The 22,876-nt window shown below is 34.5% G+C and overlaps 1 protein-coding gene across 2 annotated transcripts in view; it reads right to left on the bottom strand.

Moving 5' to 3' along the window:
- CSRNP3 (cysteine and serine rich nuclear protein 3) overlaps positions 1–22,876 on the bottom strand; it is a 193,383-nt gene that overhangs the window by 151,514 nt on the left and 18,993 nt on the right. Inside the window, exons 3-4 of one of the 2 annotated variants that reach the window (XM_034654668.1) lie at positions 5,820–5,841; positions 1,223–1,311 (exon numbers count right to left, since the gene is read on the bottom strand). In XM_034654668.1, coding sequence (XP_034510559.1) covers positions 1,223–1,235 — 13 coding nt within the window. In that variant the 5' untranslated portion in view covers positions 1,236–1,311; positions 5,820–5,841. The remainder of the gene's footprint in view (positions 1–1,222; positions 1,312–5,819; positions 5,842–22,876) is intronic. The other variant, XM_019807662.2, reaches the window with a different exon arrangement.

Below are 22,876 nucleotides of genomic sequence, written 5' to 3'. Positions count from 1 at the left end.
GCTACTTTATAAAACAACAATCAGGTGTGGTTTGTAATAGAGTAACAACATTCCCATTGGTATAAACTTTCACTATGCTAGGTTAATAAAAGCCATAATGTGAAAATATGAATAACCCCCAAATAATTCTCATTGCTTTTTAAAATTCATTACATGCCCTTTTAAATCTGGCTCATCTTTTTAATTATCTGTTGCTTGTGTTAATAATAAAATCAATTTCTGAGTAACATATTGGTTGGGCGATTCTTGAGAACAGGAACCATATCTTATTCATTTTGAAACAACCAAAGCACTTAGCCCATTGCTGTGCATATGGTAAATCCTAAATAAATTTTGAATGAATATATCCTTGGATGAGTGAGGAAAAGACGTAGAAGATGTAGAAGACAAACCTGACCAAGGCAATCAAAAGAAAAGATCATCAGTACTTTTTCATTTTAAGTTATAAATATTTGATATTGGGTCCTACAAAATGAAGAAGGCAGAAATCACCCACTCTCTCAAGCTATCCCATGAGAATAAACTATTTCAACTTACACTGTAATTCAAACTTCCAAATGAATATTTTACATGAGGTTATTATTACAATAAGATGTTTAATTAGCTGTTTTACTTTGCTTTGCTTTTTCAGATTAGGACTCTAAACAACATAGGAAAGGTCCTCAACTATCCTTCTGCTCATTCATATGAACTATCATTTTATTAAGACCACATTTTCCAACAAAAGCATAATTTATTTCATTGTACTTCGGGAAAGTCAGGGAGTGGGATTCAAAGGACTATAGAAGGATTGACGATCAGCTACCCTTCTAAACTATTTGTGTACATGTGTATAGGCTGCAGCCTAAGATATAAAATAAACGAAAAATTTGCAAAGTAGGTGTACATTTCTTAACAAATCAGAAATAAAATTTTATAAGGATGCCTAATATTTATTTATTTCTATTTTAACAGTGTTACTCTTTATAAAAAGCAAAGCTAATTTTAATAACCAATGGTTTTCTACTGAAACAATATTTTCTTTTAACCATCCCCAATTGAACTAAACATTGTATTTCTGGTATAAATGAATTTTTAAAAATTGTGAAGAGATCTTGTCAAAATATGTATTTTAAGTAAACATGTGTCCTTAGTATCCAATTAAACATTAGAGGCACTACTTGGAACAGTTTACATCTCAGATCTGTAAAAGCATGAAAATAATAACTTGTGAACTGCTAACCTTGAGATCTCATGAACTCTGGTATCTTCTTGAAGACTCTATGCTTCTGAAAACATCTTTTCAGTCTGTTGATAGCTCCTTATTTTCTCCTTAAAAAAGAAAACATGTCTCAATATGTCACATAAAGTTATATTTGCAAAAAGTAAAGCTAACTACGTGGTGTAAATATAATGTGACACACGAAAATCAATAGGAATCTTGGAACATAAACAAGACATCAAATATAGAACTAAACAATCACACTGTATATAATTTAGCAGAAAGAATATCCATCCTAGAAGAATGTAGCAAATTTCTAATCAATAAACAAACATTACTATGCACAAGAAGTTGAAGACATTCCATCTTATTAATCTGCATTGCGCTAGATTTCAATAACTTTCCGGCTTCCAGGAGATTCATATCTTCAAGACACAAAAATCCAGGAAAATCAACCAACATGTCAGAGCTAAGTAGTTGGTAGCATTCACAAGGACTATTTAGTACGTTTTTTGATTTGCTTAAAGGAAATTATGTAATAATAAAATTAACTCCAACATTTATATGCCCTGGTTTTAACATACCTTAGGCTTTAAGAAAATAATTTAGACAAATCATTCCTTAAAATAAACATGCTTTAAGAAAAATCTTATTTTGAATATTACAGTGCCATACTTCAAAATGATTAGTGCAATAATTTAAAATGTAATGAAATCCTCACAATAATTATACACTCGTTATTTTTCTCAAACTAAAATGGACATAATCACTTTCTCTAAAGAATTAATGAACTTTCCCTTCTAACATGTTGAAGTAAATCATTATTTCATAGACAAATGTAAAAGTTTTCCTTAAGATGGGGTAGGAAAGTTTGTGAGGGGTGGTTTACTTATTATTTCCAAAATAGCCAGAAATGAACCATCACAGACCATGGCCAATGACTACAGGTAGCATAGAAATACTATACATGAGTCACTTGTGTGAAGAAATAGCCTGAGCAAACAACGTGGGCTGATGTTGTTCAGACAAGCTTAAAACATCAAAATCTTTAAGGAAAAAAAAGGTCTCAGGAACATTGTGTCTCTGGGAGCCTCTTTCTTCCTCTAACTTTATGTACATCTACATGTATACATGGATTTAGAACAGACTAGAATATCCATGGTACTCACTCACAAGTGTTACCAAATTATGGTTAGAATTATAGAGCTAACTACAGGTTATTGAGTCCAGTTTGGTTCTGAGGAAGTCCAGATTCAGCAGAGAAACTTGAGAAATTTGGAAAGATTGTTTCAAAGTTCAGTTTTAAGTAAAATTTTAAATACCTTAAACTCTGTTGAGAATATTATACCCTCAAATGATGACATACTAAAGACCACTGAAACAATTACTTGTATCACCTGTTAGCACCCATTTTGAGGAATATTTCAGAATATAACTTTTTCAGTCTTCTCTGTTAATGACATATACATAACCTAAGATTGCAGCTTAAGCAATTAAAAACCAATAACCAAGTATATTAACAGATCTCTCTACCTGCTTGTAATATGTCCATTGAATAAAGACTTTATAAATTATTTGCAATTATAACAAAATACCAAAAATAAGTTAGATGCTGAGTTGAATGTCTATAAATGTCATTCATAATCTCAACTCAAATTTTCTTGTTAATGAAAATGAATTCCATATTATTTAAATGTCATTTTTACCTACTGAGGTATTGTTTAAGGTATTATCCTAAAAATAGAAAGGTTTGCTATTATTTAAAAAATGGGGAAACTGCTATCTAGTTCAGTCTCCCTATTTTATAAATATGAAAACTGCCATATATTTGACATGTAGCTGAATCTGAAGCAAGAGATGAAGTATTTTTTGACCACTGATTGTTAAAATTGGAATTGAAAACATAATCGTATTTTAAAACCAAATAAATAAAAGACTTTTTACAGGCATTTAAAGTAGTCTATTGAGAAAAGCAAAAGTATCTAAATTTACATACCTGCAATTACCCTGTAATTTAGACAAAGGCCAAAGGACCCTTGGTAATGGAAAAAAGGAACCCAAACTCTGACCTGTTTGAAAGTCAAATATATAAACATATACTCGATGGACAGGATTGACCCGAACTGAGGCCAGTTGAGCCCCTGGGAGGAGCCCAGGAATCCATCACAAAGGAAAAATAATTCTGGAAGAAGACGTAATTTTCAATGCAAATTTCCAAGATTGGGCATCTGAGGATCAGGGCTAGTTCTGGGCACAATGTGCAGTAGTTACGGCTGGAAAACAACCCAACTCAGTACCCTGGTTTTCTGGATGTGACTTGGGGACATGGGCTGTATGAGACTATGTGAGGAAGTGTGTGTGCACTTTCGTGAGAGAGAGAATTTGAAGAGTTGAGCTAAGACCCATGGATCAATAGCGCTCACTCTGAGACCCAGGCAACTTTGTAAAGGAATAATCACTAGGTAATGTATCTCAGAAAGATCTAGGGGCTGTTAGTCTTCCTCTGCAAGCCTTCTGGGCTCATCACTGCTTATGTACACAGGATTGGTGGGGACTGCCATTTTCTTGGAATTCTATGTCTATGAAGTAATCACGACCTAAGGTGGATACCCCCAGCATAGCCTGTTAAAGTCGTACTTGAATGGATCCCAGTCCTATGGATGGCCTTAGAAGTGGCAAATGACATCTGGGACTGATTTGTGAATAAATACAACCATCCCAGGCACTAAGTAAAATATTCAAGGACAGTGAAATTTATGGAAGACTAGGAACATGTACACTAATGTAAATGCAACATCATTTGTCTTCATAAATTTTTTTGGTGTCCATGTAAAGAATCCTGGTTTATGATTATGAGTTCTATGAAAAATAATATTGAGATAAAACCTATGTTATCATTTAGGAATGTTCACCTAACATGCATGGTTTATATCTGGTCTTTTCTAATATCTGGGATCCGATTAAGAAATTCCCTGAGACCCAGTTTTTCACTTTAAGAAATTTCTGCAATCTTGTGGAGCTAGAGGGAATGGTGACTACCACCTCTCCTGTGTCAGGTTCCTTGGTTTCCTGGTTGCCCATGGACATTACTACAAACCATCCTACAAATCCCAGCAGCCGTTTGTAGTGGCAAAGGTAAAGGCACTCTCCCCTGTTTGTCAACATTTTCTCTAAATGGCACCTTTAGTAGGTCCGTGAGGCACAAAGCTCTTGTTGGCATGTTTTAATCGATAGTCATGCTAGACTTCACTGAGGTTACTGAAGGTCACATCTCAGTGGTAGCCTTGACTCAGGTATCAGATCAGCTTGTATTATTTTTAGTGGATGATTCATTGATTAACTATAAGAAAATATAACTTGCTTCAGACACTCTTATCTTGTTTCTGTCTTTTTAAAAAAAATCTCTTGCAAATGTCAAGTTTTTGAGAATAAACTTGCTCCTCTTGGGGTCACAGAATTTGAGACCCCCAAGCTGACCATTTCTGCATGTCTGGAAGCCTGCTTCATATCAGTTTCAGTATGTCAAAAGGAAATGTCCTTTGTGAACTGAAGTGAAAAAATGCAAATTTTCTGTTCACTATTTCTAAGGTGACAATAAGACTTATAAGTTCAGTGCAATAGTTTAATTGCATTTGCAACTGCGTCTTAAAATATAGTAGTGCATAACTAATATGCCTGCAACCAGCAAAAGCATCATTCTCTCTGAAGGACAGCTTCCTGACAGAAACAAAGGGCCTATGGCAAAAGAATTTAGCAGGAAAGACCAATCTGCCATGTAAAGTTTGACACTATCTTTCTAAAAGAATAAAACCCCACTGACAGTCACATTGATTCTATTTAGAATCCTTTCTTAAGTAATAAGATCACTCTGATTTCGTACCTTCACACATGCTGAAGTGCAGTTATCAAAATACATGCAGCATCTACTAATTTACCAAACAACAAAAAATGAATTTCCGTGTCTAACATGTGTTGAACTATAATATAGTATCACATGACCAAAAAGTTTCCTAAAATGATAGCAGTTAGTCATTCCATTTCAGTAAAGTGCACAAGAGTTATCGAAACAAATTAAATCAGTCTTAATTAGGCTATTTATGTATCAGGTAGTCAGTCACCATGGGATTCTTCCACTCAATCAGCTGTGCTCAAAAGTTTACATACATTTCTGTAGAATGGTTCAGGTGTATCTCTATTTTAACACGTGAGAAAAGATAACAATAATTATGGGAAATTTGCAAGAAATATAAGAAAATCTGGTGAAAATTTAGGTAAAATTTTTAAAACCTAAAGGATTATATAATTTTCTAGAAAATTTCCAGTTAGTGAGATTGACTCAAGAAGAGGAACAAACTTGATAAAACAGATTAAAAGAGATTAAAAAAGTGTTTCAGGCTCTACCATCACAAGGGCAGTTAGGATCAGCAGGTTACAGGGAAGCCTTAACAAACCTTTATAACAAAAGGTTGCAAATTGTTTAGAGTATCCACTTCACCACCAAAGATGTTTCTCAACCTTTACACGTTTTTCACTCCTCCCGCTCATGTTCACACTTCCCACTCACCCAGTTTAGGGTCTGTTATTCAACATGGTAGACTATCCTTGCATATAGACTCACCTCCAGGAGTTTTCTCTCTCCTCTTCAGATCAGCATGATTAAAAAAAAAAATCACTTGGTTAAATTCAACTCTCTTTCTACTATGAAACTACCTGTAGTCGCTGAACTGATGATTTTAACCAGAGAAAATGTAAGATACTGCATCACTGGCATAACTATTGATATAGGACCACATACTTCAACCCTATGACACCACTAAAGGAAGTACCTTTGCTTCTTTGCAACTCTCCAACATTTCTTCCCATCTCCCCTCTCTCAGTTTATGATACTGCTTCTAAGAAATTTGGAAGAATGATTCGATTTCCTCTTCTTATCTATATCCTGTATACTCTTGATATTTACACCCAGATAGTCAGCCTTCAATCCTGTTATAATGGAGAAACTTCTCTCTCCCACCTAAGATCAATCCCTTTTGGATTCTATTTCCTCTCACCAATTTTAGGTCTTTGTTACTTCAATTATTCCCTCTTGCTCCTGCATCATTATTCCCCCTTCTCCCCATTTCACCGGATTATTCCCATCTGTCTGCAAATATGTTGTAATTTCTCCCAACTTAAAAAAAAAATCCCTTTTATTCAACAAAGTAATGGAAGTCCTAGCTGCAGCAATCAGACAACGAAAAGAAATAAAAGGTATCCAAATTGGCAAGGAAGAAGTAAAACTTTCGCTATTTGCAGATGACATGATACTGTATATAGAAAACCCAAGAGACTCTACCAAAAAACTACCAGAACAGATAAATGAATTCTGTAAAGTTGTAGGAAATCTGTTCCAGAAATCTGTTCCATTTCTATACACTAATAATGAAGCAGCAGAAAAATAAATTAAGAAAACAATCCCATTTACAGTTGTACCAATAATAAGAAAATACCTAGGAATAAACTTAACCAAACAGGTGAAAGACCTGTACTCTGAAAACTATAAAACACTGATGAAAGAAATTGAAGATGACACAAAGAAATGGAAAGACATTCCATGCACCCCANGTGAAAGACCTGTACTCTGAAAACTATAAAACATTGATGAAAGAAATTGAAGATGACACAAAGAAATGGAAAGACATTCCATGCACCCCGATATTTATTGCAGCATTATTTACAATGACCAAATTATAGAAGCAGCCCAAGTGTCCATCAATAAATGAATGGACAAAGAAGATGTGGTGTATATATACACAGTAGAATATGATTCAACCATAAAAAGGAATGAAATCTTGCTGTTTACAGCATGGATGGAGTTAGAGAGTATTATGCTAAGTGAAATAAGTCAGTCAGAGAAAGACAAATATCGTATGTTTCACTCATATGTGGAATTGAAGAAACAAAACAAACGAGCAAAGGAAAAGATAGAGAGAGAAACCAAGAAACAGACTCTTGACTATAGAGAACAGATGGTTACCAGAGGGAAGGTGGGTAGGGAGATGAGTGAAATAGGTGGAGGGGATTAAAAGCACACTTATCTTGATGAGCACAGAGTAATGTATAGAATTGTTGAATCACTATATTGTACATCTGAAACTAATATTACATTGTATGTTACCTATTCTGGAATTAAAATTTAAAACTTAATTAGAAAATCCCTTTACATCAGTTCCCCATTTCATCACCTTATTCCTCAACTCCATTTTATAGCAACTTCCCCAGAGAGGGCATTCTCCATTCCTCAAATGCAATTCTATATTGAACTCCTCCAAATTGGGCTCCATTTTTACAACTCCACTGAAGTAGTACTTCCAAGGTCAGCAGTGAACTTGGAGATTGACAAACCAAATGGTAAATTTTCTCTCAAGAGAGTCTGACTCAGATAATCACTTTTCTTTTCTCTTCTTTTCTTTTTTGTTTTTGTTTTTTTTGTTGTTGTTGTTACTTGGCTTCTAGGATACCATGCACGAAGTAGGCTTATCTCCTACCTCATTTGCTGCCATTTCTTAACCTCTGCCTAATTTCTACTAATCTTCCTGATGTCTAAATCCTTTAGTAAATTGAGGTCTGATATTTCTTCTCTAGCTGACTCTTTCTTACAAAAGCAGATTCAGTCCTATGTCTTTAAATACCACCATTTATTTATGAATCCTCACTTTAGCTCTTTAGCTTGAACCTCTTCTCTGGTTGTAGGTTCTTATATCCACAGCCTATTCCACAGCTCCTCTTGAATGGCTAATATGCTTTTGAAAGTTAACGTGTTAATATAATAATAATAATAGTAATAATAATAATAATAATATGAAAGAAAGGAAGGAAGAAACAAAGGAAAGAAGGAAGAAAGGAAGGAAGGAAGGAAAGAAGGAAGGAAGGAAGGAAAATGGGAGAAAGAAAGAAAATAACATACTCCAGGCTTCCTCCTCTTACTCCAGTCTTTNAGTAATAATAATAATAATAATATGAAAGAAAGGAAGGAAGAAACAAAGGAAAGAAGGAAGAAAGGAAGGAAGGAAGGAAAGAAGGAAGGAAGGAAGGAAAATGGGAGAAAGAAAGAAAATAACATACTCCAGGCTTCCTCCTCTTACTCGAGTCTTTTCCAGTGCAGTAAATGACATCAGTGTTTACCCAGTGACTCATAATAAAAATGTAGCTCCTCGAGAAATGGCTGATTCTAGGATTGGGTCAGGGAAAACACAAAATGAACTTGAAGCATCTTACGGTGATGAAAGAAAGGAAAAGAAAGAAAAAAAGAATAGGCACAAGCATGTCAAAAGGATACAAGAACCAACCTGAAAGAACTCTCCATGATCAAAGTTGGAATAATTTCAGCAAATAATAATAATAATAATAATGACAGTATTAGATTATAACCCAAAGAATAAAATGAATACCTATGAGTCTATACACGTGTAAACAAATGACAATAAATAAACAGGGGAGAAAGAACAAATCTTTCTTACAAGTATTCCAAAAAATATATGTAGATACTTCTCCCCTTCAGGAAGTGGAGCTTGGTCCCCACCCCCCACCTTGAGTGCGAGCTATATTTAAGTAAGTTGTTTCTAAAGAATAGAATATGGAAAAAGGGAAAAAAATAATGATAAATTGGAGAAACCTGGCAGATACCATCTTAACTAAATGACTAACATTAATATCAGCTGATATGGCATGCTGGTATCATCTGGTTCCTCATATATTTGGACAAGAAGAGCGCTTCGTTTTCTGTGGCTTTCTTCTTCCAGATCCACAACCCCACGTAATCATGAGAAAACACCAGAGAAAACGAAAATTGAGGATCATTCTAACTATGCTCTTCAAAAAAATAATGGTCTTAAAAAAACAAGGGAAGACTGAGAAAACAGGATAATAAGGAGACACAATAACTAAATTCGACATGGTATCCTTGAGTAGGTCTTATTAGAATAGAAAAAGGATATCCGTGAATACTTCTGAGAAGAGTCTGTAGTTTAGTTAATATAAAAATAAATGATAACAATGTTAATTTCTTAGTCTGGACAACTGTACCGTGGTTATGTAAGATGTTAACACTGGGGGAAGCTGAGCAAAGGGTTTAGCTAATTCTGTGCTATTTTTGCAATTTTGTCATGAATCTAAAATTATTCCAAAATATAAAGTTTAGTTAAAAAAGCCTAAGAATTATTTATCTCTTTTTCTCAAACCTCACATTTAAACATCAGTGTTTCCCACCAGCTCTACCTTTAAGATTTATCATGAATCTGAGCACTTCTCACCAAGTCCCACATCTCTCACTTCTACCCATACCTCTCATTTCTACCACTCCCACCTGGTCTATGTCTTCTCCATTGATTCCCCATTACCCATCCACACAAGTGTCAAGCTCTTTTCTGACGTCCTGCATTTGCTCTTCGTTCCCTCTAGAAGTCTCCTCCCACTCCGGATATTACATGGCCCACTCTCTTACTCCATTAAACCTCTATCAAAATAGCAAAGCTTTTTATGACCCACTTATTTAAAATAGCCATCCCTATTTTCTATATGCCAAACTTGCTTTATTTTTCTTCGCAATACATTTGTGTCATCATCATATTATTCACTTATTAGTTTTCTTGACTACTAATGTAAATAAACATCATAAGATCAAGGACTTCATCTTTCTGAATAAATAAATAAACACTTTCCGCTTGGGACTTATGAAGAAAAGTATAATCATATCCAAAGCTGGTAGAAGCACATGTTTTGCTGTCTTTTGAAAAAGCAATATGCTAAATCCATTAAGTCAGTGCTCCTACTATTAAGAATCTATCCTCCAAAAAGTAAAGCCCCAGGGGCACCTGGGTGGTACAGTCGGTCAGGCCTCCGACTCTTGGTTTCAGCTCAGGTCATGATCTCGGGTGGTATGATTGAGCCCCACCTCGGGCTCCATGCTTAGCATGGAGTCTGCTTGGGACTCTTTCCTCCTCCCTCTCTCTCAAATAAATAAATTAATTAAAAAAAAAAAAGTAAAGCATCAGGGCATCTGGGTGGCTCAGTCAGTTAAGCATCCAACTCTTGATTTCAGCTCAGGTCATTTATTTCAGGGTTGTGAGATAGAGCCCCATGATGGCTCAAGATTCTCTCTCCCACCCCTCCCTCTCTCTTTCCCTCCTCTAAAAAAGGAGGAAAAAAAGGTAAAGCACCAGTTATAAGGACTTTTTCAAAAGAACACACATTATAGCCTTGCTTATAGTAGCATAAAAACTAAGCTAGAACAAATGAACACTCATAGGGGAAAGATTGATAAAACCGGGATATACCCAATATTTTGCAATCATCAAAAAGAATAAAATGGAGCTATGACAAATATGTTGGGGAATTTTCATAAGGTATTGTTTAATGAAAAAAATCGAGATGAAGAAAAATGTATATAAGATGATCCACTTTTGACAAAAAAATCTCTTGTGACAATATGTTTATTTATGAGTATTTGGTATTGAAAAAAAATGACAGGATATAAACTAGGACAATAAGAGTTACTTACAGAGCAAGAGATGTAGATGAAGAACACAGGGGAAGAAAAGGGAAAAACCAAGCAAAATAAAAAGAAAGGAAAAAAAAGAGGGAGAGAGGGAAGGAAGTAGGAATAAGAAAAAAAAGGGAGGGAGCTCAAAATAAGATTATATTTTAATTAAATTATTTGTGGATTATCTTGAAACCAGGAAATATCATGAAAATAATTTAACAGTAATTGACAGAACAATGTAGAAAATTGAACATATACTATGTACATGAATATTTAGAGCAGCATAGGTTTTCATATAAAAAAAGTGAGAACAACTTTAAAAAACAACTGGCAGGAGAATGGGTGACTATATTGGGGGTAAATTTATGCTGTGGAATTCTACGAAGAAAGAAAGAGAAAAAGAGGAAGAAGGAAGGAAGGGAAGAAGGAAGGAAGGAAGGAAGGAAGGAAGGAAGGAAGGAAGGAAGGAAGGAAGGAAGGAAGGGAGGGAGGGAGAGAGGGAGGTAATTAAATAAATTTTGTGAAACAATACTTATGACTTCACATAAAAATGCATGTGTGTCTGCCTGAAAGAGAATTATTCAGAAAATCAATTTTGAAGCACAGAATGGTCTCTGGACATTGGGCCTCCAATTTTTTCAAGCAGAAACCAACTTTTAAATATAAAATTAATTGCAGGGCTCCTCAATCTCAGAGAGAAAATAGAGGATGGCTGCTAGAATTGATCAGATTCCCAGGAAATGCATAAATTCTTACAGATGGTCCTAGGAACACAGCTAAATTGCAGCCTATGTTAGTCAGTGTACTTTCAGTGTACTGCAGAAAATAGAAATCAAACCTAAAAAAAGAAAAAGCAATATCCACGGACAGGAAAAAAAGAGGAAGAACTTGACAGAATTTGTTCACTCAACTTTTAGGTGTCGAAGCAGCCTTGTGGTATCCACCTTCATTGTTATGGTGGACATGTTCCCTCCTGGAAACCACACCATTACTATCCCACAGGGTAGGAACACCCAAACAAGCTTGAATGGTTGCTGGGGCTGCCCTGACAACTTGCATTCCCTTAAAGAATAATGAGGAACAAATCAGAGACGTTGTGTTATAGAGTATGTTCTCATCTTCTCTGCCACATTAAGACGTAGGGAGCCTCACAAATGTGCCCCTATAGGAAGTGGCCAGCACCTACTATTTCATAAATGTTCATGTACTTTCTTCATATCTCAGAAACATTGCATGTTGTGGCAGGCAGAAGTGGAGTGTGTACAATCATGTAACTAACTAGGTCACAAATTGGTCTGCTTATAACACCATATTGTTACACATCGTGCCAATGCTGAGTACGAAGTGTGGACCAAGGCAAGAGGGATTCATTCTGGGTATTCTATGAGGGAATTCCGTGACAGAAATCCATTGATAGACTTTATGACAGATGACTGTATAATAAAGTGATTTTACCAGAAAGTGAATAGGAATGAACCCTGAGTGAGGATTTTATTTTTTTAAATATGAGTAGGGAAATGCTGATTAAATACAGTTCAAGGGAGAAATATTAGTGGCATAATAATGTAATATAATGTGCTTAGGCTCTGAGTATCAAAAACACAGACATTAACATCTTGCTAATATTTTCATCTTAGCTTGTGACTTTGGGCAATTAACATCAGTTTCTTCATCTGTTTAATGGGCATATAAACTCTGATTTATGTATTTTTCAGAAAGGATAAATAAGGCATTTAAAACAACACATGACTCATAGCTGATCTTTAATATACTAGTTCTCTTTATTATCAGAAAAAGGGTAACCTAACATCACTTCTTAATATTGCTTTTATCTTGCTTTGCTTTCCCCTAATTTTCTCATTTATTTTATATTTATTCTTATTATTTTATAAGCAAAAAGGGCAGAATTTTGATAGAGTATTTATAAATTTAAAAAGCAATTGACACGAGACATTTCTACTATTTATGATTTATTTGTGTAGTGCTGTTTTTAAAAAATCGATTTAGATCTTCATGTTTATTAACTATGGTATCAAAATGAATTACTAATATGATAGCCATTATTATTGGTGGCCCAACATATTTTTCTTTCTTCTATTTTTTTCTGGTAACACACTCCACATCTCCTTTCTTATTATCGCAAGAGTGGGTAAACGAACAAGATGTAGCCAATCAATGAACCTAATTTCTTGTCCACAGTGATTGGTTCAGTGAAGGTCATGTGACCCAGGCTAAGGTTAGCAGGCAGGGTCCAGTTCAGGAAAGAGAGGCAATGTTAGATAGTCCAATGGAAGGAATTTCATATGGTGAACTGGTCATAATGATTCTCTAAGAGCTGAGATGCCAAACAAAACAGAAGATAAAGAAACTCGGAGTATAGTAATAAGAAGAAGCTCACACTCTTTCAGCTGGATGCACAATGGAAGGATGGATGTCACCAGAACTCAAAACCTGGTGCTACCTCCTGAGAGCTACATAGGGGAAAAGGCTGCTCCACGGAGCCTGTGACCACAGTAGCAGGGTCATTACAGCAAAGGCCAGAATTATGCTGGAAATGCAGTGGCCACTGGAAGTATCACCTGAAGCATGAATGAATGCGTGGCATTACTTTGGTTTATCCCTTCATCCTGCCCTCTACTGTCCCACCAGTGCCTCTCATTCACTGAATCCATCTGGAAATCAGTGGGGAAAGTGCAATTTTCAGAGGAAGGGCAGACTAGATCTGAGCACAAATGGGCACAGAGTTGACACACTAAGATAATTCCCCAAAGACAAGCTATTTCATCATCTAAGTTGTTGGTGCCAGGAGTAGAAAAGATTGTTCCTTGCGTTCAAGAACATAGTGCTAGGAAGACGTGTGTGTCTATGTGCAGGCAGATATCCTCCACAGATTATGGAAACCCATAATCCCATATGTAGTAAGAGAAAATGAGGCCTTTTCATAAGAAGAAAACCAAGTCATAGGGGGCGGAGAGAGCATTGAGGTTGCCACTTGAACCCCAGATCCATTTTGCCTGATACGATCTCACCCCCGTCTTTCTTGATTACATGAACTAAGAGGTCTCTTTTTGGTTTAAAGTAGATTATGTGGGGCTTTTTTCCCTTGCAATAAAAAGTCTTGACTAACATAACCATGACCATTAACTGAATATTTTAAAGAGGTTTGAGGACAAATGCTGGATATTACCAGTAAAAAAAAATGAAATTAAAGAATGGATATAGTTATGTGTTATCAGTAAAAGAAATTAAATGAACATGGTTATGTTGACAAGTCTTGGTTGACATAATATTGAATGAGTTCTCTCTCTCTTTTATCTTAAATAAGGAACTTAAATACAAAAAGAAGGGGGGGGGAATCTAAAAAGGTAATTTCCCCCAGCCTCTTAAGACAGAAGAGCCGGTTGATTTCTTTGATTCATGCCTGGTAATCAGACTACAAAAGGAATGCAGATCAATGCCAGATGGAGGCTATCAAAACAAAAACTGGCCACAAAGAAACAAAAATGTATTTAAAGTTAATCTGCAGCTATAATATGTGGGATGCTAAACAGATCAGTTTCATCTTCTTTTATCCTACTTCAACAATTCAAGAGAGAATTTTTTTAATAATATAAGTGAATGATTTATCCTTTAACCCATTTGGAGAAAAGGTAAAGGAGGCCCAGGCAAATACCGTATCTGTTTACTTGTGCTGAACACTCTTGTTTCTAGCTTTTCCATTTGCATATCAATCAATATCTGTGCTTTATCTTTTTACTACCCCTCAATTAAGTGGAAAATAGAAATTAATGGACTTCGCTTTATAGAACAGAAATCCTTGGAATCCTAAAGGTGGTTAGCAGTTTGTTTGCTTTGACTACCTAGAACTAAGAGTCAGACCTCACTTGCCAATAAGTATTTTAATTTGAGGAATGAACTTAAAACAACCCCCACTTCCCCCAAAACGTTTTTCCATTCAATGATGACCTCTTCTAGGTCAAAGTTTCCTGGAGATCCGAGTTGATTTTTCTCCATTTTACATAATTTGCCAGATAAAAATGATATCTCTCAGTATGGTTTCATGTCTATTAGTCTGGACTACTCGTCTAGTGAGAATATTCCCTGGGACAGGAGCACGCTTTCACTCTGCCTGTACTCTGTAGTACATCACCAGTATAGTCCTCTACACACAGTGTTCTCCCTTAATTGTCTTAGGAATAGAATCTTAATAGACTTTGGATATACGGGAAGAATTTCTACCCCTTTAGTCATGGAGGCACTAGGGGCAGGAACACCAGAGTTTCGGCATTTGATGAAATTAATTTCAGTGGCAATCAGCATAGATGGGTTAAACTTAATCAGAATCTATATTTCTATCATTCCCAGTGGCATTTCATTTTGTTCTCACTAGTATTAATGTAAAGGACGACTGAAGAAGCACTCGTCTTTAATGTAAAAAGTTCTTCAAAAATTAAGGACTTTGAAACATAATATCTGTTACATGGCATGGAAATAGAATGATTATTTTTATTTTCTTATGGATTTTAGAACATACACCAGAGTGTAGTGGTTAACAATGCTGGCTCCGGCATTTGAGTTGGTTTTAATTCCAGCACCAACATGTACAAACTGTGTGAATTTAGGCATGTTTATCCTATCATCTTCTCAGTTTCCTCATTTTACAGATGAAGGAATAATCCCACCAAGACCACAACCTTCACTCATCTCATAGGTTGTCTTTTGAGGATTAAGTGAGATAATGATTCAAAGGCATTCACAATTAAAATGAAATTTTTGTGAATGGTGTATGATAGGGATCCAGTTTTGTTCCTTTGTATGTGAATATCCAGTTTTTAAAACACCATTTACTGAAGAGACTAACCTTTCTCTATAGCATATTTTGGCTCCCTTGTGAATCATTAGTTGGCCAGATATGCATGAGTTTATTTCGGGGTCTCTATTCTGTTTCATTGATCTGTGTATCTGTTTTTATGTCAGTACCATATTGCTTTAATTACTATAGTTTTATAATATAGTTTGAAATCAGGAAGAGCATTGCCTTTAGCTTTGTTCTCTCTTAATGAAACACATTTAAAAATGGATTTTAAATTAACTTTGAACATTTCTAAGGGCCCTTTAATGCACATACATTGCCAGACTAAATTTGATCCTCATGTGAGATTAAAGATTTTATTTATTTTTATTTTTGCGAGAGAGAGAGAGAGAGAGAGAGAGAGAGTATGCACACACACGGGCGGGGGAAAGAGGCAGAGGGAGAAGGAGACGCTTAATCTACTGAGCCACCCAGATGTCCCTTCCTCATGTGAGATTAAATTACTTTATGATGTAATAGAGTCAAAGGCAATAATAGTTTTACATTTGGAAAAATATTTTTCAGTTCATAATATTAACAGGTCATAGAAAAAATAGGATTGTTTTGATACATACTAATGAAGAATTTGATGTAACTTTATAGTGATTATTAATTAAAAACTGTCAGTGGAAGGATACCTCCTTCATGTAGGATAAAGAATAACCTATGGCCAAATAAAGACGTAATCCTGGGAACATTTCCATTAAAAAAAGAAAAACAATGTCTCTTTAGTACCAAAAATAATCTGTTACAACATATATTAAAAAGTCTCATTCATAATAGGGACAAAAATATTTTAAAAACTTAGGGACTCAGCAAGGAAAATGCACGGCAAGAAGAAAAGCACAAAACTCTACTGTGGGCAAAATAACAGTTAAATATGAAAGGGTATCTGGCATTCCTAAAATGGAAAAGCAATATAGCAAAGATGTTAACCTTCCTTGTGAACCAAATTAACCTATAAATTTAATGTAATTCCCATGACATAGCAATGGTTTGTTGGGTAACTTGACAGTATTCTTTCAAAATTCAAATAATGATCATATGAAATGGCTTTAAAGAGTATGGTAGTGTGTGGTGTTTCTGTTCCAGTTAAGGAAAATTGGGAACTCTTATGTGAGATAGTAAAATTTACTATAGAGTCATAGTATAACACTATTGTTGGTTTTGGAATAACGATCCCAATCATGAAACAGAAAGGATACCACAGACCCTGGTCCTATTTTATGTAAGAATTTGGTTCAAGAAAAGAATACAATTTCAGATTAATAGAAAATATTTTATTCAGTATATGATTTTAGAAAAACTGGAAAGTTATCTTCCTATTTCACACAATATGCCAACATAATTTTCAACTGGTCTTAAGATTTAAATATAAAATAGAAAGTTATGAAAGTTTTAGAAGAAATTATTTGTGCACAATTAATGTTGGGAGCAAAGAAGTTCTGCCTAAGCATTCCTTAAAAGCCAAATCCACCATATACTTGACCACATAAACATATTTCTATGGCAAACCTAAACAGAGTTAAAAGACAAATGGCAAAATAGGGAAGACATTATTACATCTGTGTTAATCAAATAATCCTTAATATTATAAAACAATGAAAGAAAAACCATCATCATAATAAAAAAGAACCGAAATAGACCATTTATACACAGAAAAAAGGCAAATAAAGATATAAATAGTTGGCTTCCTAGTATTCAGAGAAATTCAAGTTAAAACACCAGTGGAATCAGTTTTTACCAACCAAACTGGCCAAGGGGTGGGGGGGCAATTGGCAAGATGTTGGGGCAATAGGCACTCAGTTACTTAAAGTAGACATATAAATTGGTAAAGCTTTCTGGAGGGCAATTAAAATGATACCCTTTGAACTATGATCTCCTTTTTTAAGGATTTATTCTAAGATTTATCTACAATTATGTCATAACAGCAGTAATTATATTAGTGAAAAATCTAGAAAGCTATGATAGTGAGTGAACACAAGTCTTATTAGGCTAAAAATATATGAAAATAAATTGAGAAAATTTATAGATATTGTGAAAATTGAGAAATATATAAATAACAAAACTTACTATCCATAATTTTACTGTCCAGAGAAAATGTCTCTTAAAGTTTTCTATATTTCTATGGAAAATACGTTTCTCTTTTTACCTCTAGATCTTATCTTATATATACCTCATACATATATGATTTTACAAATGGGATGAAAATGTAATACAATTTTGCAAACTTCTTTATTAATATGAATATGTTTTTATGTCAATAGATACATTTGTTTAACTGCTTTTATTGGCCACGTCGTAATTGACTGTATGGGTTTTCCATAGATTATTTAACTAATTGTGTGGTATATAGGTTCTTACGATTTTTCACCATAAGAAAAAATACTGCAAAAATCATCCTTAAAGCTAAAATTTTTATACATTCAGCTTTTGAAAGTAATAAGTAGATGTTAAATATATCGATTCAAAATATTTCAATGTTCTAATCTTAGAATATTCTGACTTAATGAATAAACTTAAAGGTTGGTAAAGCTATGTAGAGGGGTTGGAGAGTGATAGAACTTACACTGGCAAAATTGTGTGCATAAATTGGAAATTTCATGAATATTTGATATAAAAACATTTTTTCCTATGAGTCTGCACCTGTTGAAGGTCACCCCAATTGTATCCAAAAATCTTAAATTCTCTACAATAAGCCTATTTCAGCTGACTCATGTCATGTTTAAAATGACAAATCATTTACTCAATTAAGCATTTCCTTTTTCAAGAAAAGACATGAACATGGCAATCAAAAATAAATTTATTTAAGACCTAGCATCAGAATGAAATGATTTGTTTAAAGCATCTGGCACAATGCCTGGCAAATTATATATGTTCAATAAAGCTTGTTGTGATTATTACCATTAAGTAATGTGGGGCGACTATAGGATGCAGCTCTTACCATCAAGGACCTTAAAATAATTACAATGATAAATTTCAACCATTTTCCATTTTCTGGCTATAAAGCTAGTGAACACCAAAAAAAAAGTTATTTGAAATATAACAATATTTATTTAGGCTGCATTTATCTTTTTTGGATTCCATTCATTTTTAAATTTTTCATCAAAACTTTTATTTACATCATATTGAGGGGAATTTCTAAGTATATATGCTTCTTTATTAGTGTCCATACATTACTTAAGTCAAGTTTACTTCTTAGATTTTCTTTTGTAGCCTCTCTAGCTTTCTGCATATTTTTTTAAAAATCTAGGACAAATGTAAGATATATATGTCCTACTGTAGCCATGATCTTAGCATAACATTTAATTGTAATATTGATTAATGACCATAATTGCCAGCCTAATCAATTATTTGGTAAGTAAAAAATTCTTAAAACGTGTGTGTGTGTGTGTGTGTATCTGAAAATGTATATATATTTAAAATAGGTACTATCTCTCCAAGTTAAAATGACAGTTGTCATAGAAACAGCAAACAGCAGAAAGTCAGATCTGACATAACAAGAAAATAGTGGACAACATCTTTGGAGAAATTGTGAAATAGGATGGCTATATTAGAAAAATTAACCATTTTAAAAATTAATAGTCATTATTTCTTCCAAACCAAGTTTCTCAGGGATGGAATTAAGTACCACAAGCCCTGGCATTGTTAAGATTTAAAGTATATACATTTTTTAAAATGTAGAAGTTGTAAGCATTAGAGCAATTTTAAGATGAAATGTACTAAATATTCTTTAATTGTGAATATCTAAAAGTAATTTTATTAAGATGATATAATACTAAATATGTACATTTTTCATCTTATAATATATCCATTACCATGATCATCCAATCGTAGCATAAAAATATGTAGCTTTACATGCATTTCAGGTCTTCACAATATCACAACTAATGGGACTCACTATTGCATTTCAGCCAGAAATATCTAGTGCTTTTAGCACTCTGTCTAGCAATCTTCCCTGGCTTTCATGTTGCTTTGTAAATTGTTTTAATAGAGTTTGCTTTTTTGGTCACGCTAATTAAGACCACTGCAGCTATCCATTAAGGATCTTAAAGTGATTTAATTGTTCATTATGTAAATCAAGTTTCATAACATTTCATTCAAAGTCCTAGAATTCTAAATTACATAAATCAATCTTTATTACTATTCTATTATTATATATGTGAGATAAGATAAAACCAAATGCAACAAACTGAGCATCCATTTCAACTTTAATACACTATACTTTCCTACTTGAACATTAAATATCATTTTTAAAAATGTCTTTCTAGTTTTTATGTGCTGACCTTTGATTGAAAATCAAATATTTGTCTTTTGTTACATTTATTATGATTGCTCATTCTTCATTACATGTAAAAACTATACTTTTAACCTTAATCCCACTGTCAAATGAATTCAATAAACTTGAGATATTTAACAATTCTTGTTCATGCCAGATCACTGTAGCTGAACATATAAGACATATGCTACAACAATTCTGTGGCCCTAAAACATTCCCAGTTTACTCCCAAATTCCTCAGACAAAAAAGGGAACATTTTCAGAGTACAAACATGTACTTTCCAGAGTGAAATGGTTAAATATCGCAGCCAATTCAGAAATAGCACCAACTGGCTCTTTTTTTTTTTTTAAGCATGGCCAGATTTAATTCTTTTCTGCATTCACATGCACACAAATATACTTCCCTCGAGCTGTCAGAAAGCATCAGATTGCCTAATCTGCATGATGAATTTTAAAATCTTTTGAGAAACACAAGGACATTTGCTTCAGGCACTATGATTTCATCGTCACATCATAAACAAGTATAAAGCCAGTCAACCTCTGGTATTCAAACCAAAGCCAAAAGATTATGGGGCTCTGAAAATGGTTAGTAGAATTTTAATCACCTCAATTTCATTTGGATCCATTTTTGAAGTCACGATAATTTGCATTTGGGCAATCATCTACTTATTGCCTGTGACTATTCCTAGGTGACCCCAAAATAAGGATGTGATTCTTATCAAGAGGTTTATAAAACATGCAAATACTCTATGAAATATTTGTAAAGAAATTACATCGTCAGATGGAAATACTCTGATCACTAATGTGAAGATAGTGTCTTTAATATTTAACAGCAACTCTAATTCTTGTACTCTTATGAAATACAGCTACCCTATCAATTCCACCTAAAAACATCCTGAGTAAATAATAGATGTGGGAAATTGGAAGATTTGCTATGATATATTTTGGATTCCATCCTACTAGGGCTTTATCACTTGTATACTGTGAGAAATAGTAATATTAACCCCCCCCCTAGGAACTACCTTTACATTCAGTTCTTTATGGTTGCTAACTGAAAGTTAAAACCACAAGCAATGTTGTTTTTCTAGATTCACTATGACAGTGATATATAAAAATTTATTTGAAATTCAGACCAATTGTGCTTTTAAGTTTAAAACCAAATTAAAGTTTTTCAGGGCTTAAAACAAACAAGCAAATATAAAAGCCAATTCTGTACCTAGGCAGCAAAATGGAATATAATTACTGCATTCAGCCAGAAGCTGTGACTAAGTGAGTCTAATCGAAATGCAAGGTAAGTGGGTTTTTGAAGTCTTGAATTATTGAACATGTAATGTAGGGTCCTGGAGTTCGAGGGACGGAAAGATATCATTATCTCTTTTTTTTTTTTCCTAGGGAGTCCAGGATGCCCATTCACCCCTCTGGCAAAAGTGGAATGTACAAAAGCTTTTACTTTTAAAGTAAATGAAATAACCCTCTATTTGTTAGTTGCTGTTAAAAATGCACACTGCATACTTCATCTCATCTTCTTTTCATTGTAACATTTTCACATTATCACAAGGAGCATTATGTCACCAAGACAAACCAATTTCCTTCATGGAAACGTAAAACAACATGTTTGCTGTAAGATATTTCCATCAATGTCAGTGACATACAAGGGAAGTCTCAACAGTCTGTCCTGTCACTTACTTACAGAAAGGGGAAGGAAAGGTGTTCATTCATACTCAAATTGAATTCTCTGTCCACTATTTCTTTATTGAATTTATTCATTGAATTTATTCATAAACTCATCACTGGCACTATGTTACATCCAAGAGATACTAGCACTTTCACTAGAAACCAACTGAAAAAAAAAAAAAAAAAGACAAGAGATGAAATGCCAATTGCCCTTTCACCAAAAGATAGACTCATTCCATTTCTAAGAGGAGCTGGCACAAAAGACACAGCCAGTATCTCTCTCTCGATGATCTGGGTCCTCCTTAGTAGTCAGTGATATAACAGACCCATCAGAGAGCAGCAGCATCAGTCTGGAAGGAAGGTAGATTCTAAGGATCTACAATAAAGTCCTCTGCCAATAGCTGACATTTGGATCCCTCTCTAGTTACTCTCACTGCGCCTCGGTCTCCACATCTGTAAAATAAGAAGCAGTCTAGATGTTCTCAAAGGCCCTACTAGTCCTAAGATTCTCTGAATTCAAAATAAGGGTTGACTCTCTACTATTGTTTTTGTCTTATTCTGCTACATAGTGTTGAGTTCTCTCAAAAGAAACTAAAATGGGTTTTCTTCCTCCCTTTGCCCAACTTTATGAAATAATCAGTCAAGTGTATATTGGTGATTAAGCCAAGAATACCTCACAATAACAGGAAACCATCCATAAGTCACATTTTCCATCCATTCTTCCCTACCCTCCTCCCCACTGTTTACCTCAAATCATGGTTCTGATCACACAGTCAATTACAAGTTGTTCAATGGTGCATACTATTTCCTTACAGAGTCGCATCAGCAAACATTTCCCTCAAAACCCTTGAAAATTCACTAAGAAAAGTACATTAACAACAGTGCTGGAAGACAGCTAATGACACTTCGAAGCTACTTGCTTTATCAGCCTGACTTCCTGTGCACCCTGGAGCCTCCTCTTCCGCGGACCCTCACGGTGGGGATGAAACCTAAAACTTGTGAACAGATGTCCCAAGAGTTATCAAATAGTGTATTTTATCCAAATAAAACCACTCTCCACTCAAACTTTTACCTTTCCAGGGTGCTCAGATGCTCATAACAAGTGCCTGACCTATAATTTTTCAAACTCCTCTAAGCCACCAGAACATCACTTTCACCTGGAAAGCATCTTGAGCCGCAATTGTAAGACCTGATGGCGTTTAAATGAACATTATAGGTACTCTGTGAACTCACAAGCTATAGAAATCAATAGATATCTTGCATAGAGAGTCCTACAATTGATTTTTCCAGGAGAGAGTCAATTTGTAACTTTAGGAGAGACATAGACACCAGGGAGGCTGAAAACATGCT

Source organism: Ailuropoda melanoleuca, chromosome 2, assembly GCF_002007445.2.
Source record: "Ailuropoda melanoleuca isolate Jingjing chromosome 2, ASM200744v2, whole genome shotgun sequence".
NCBI classification, from domain to species: Eukaryota; Metazoa; Chordata; class Mammalia; order Carnivora; family Ursidae; genus Ailuropoda; species Ailuropoda melanoleuca.
The sequence above is the reverse complement of the archived record's forward strand: the minus strand, read 5'-3'. Positions and strand labels throughout refer to the sequence as shown.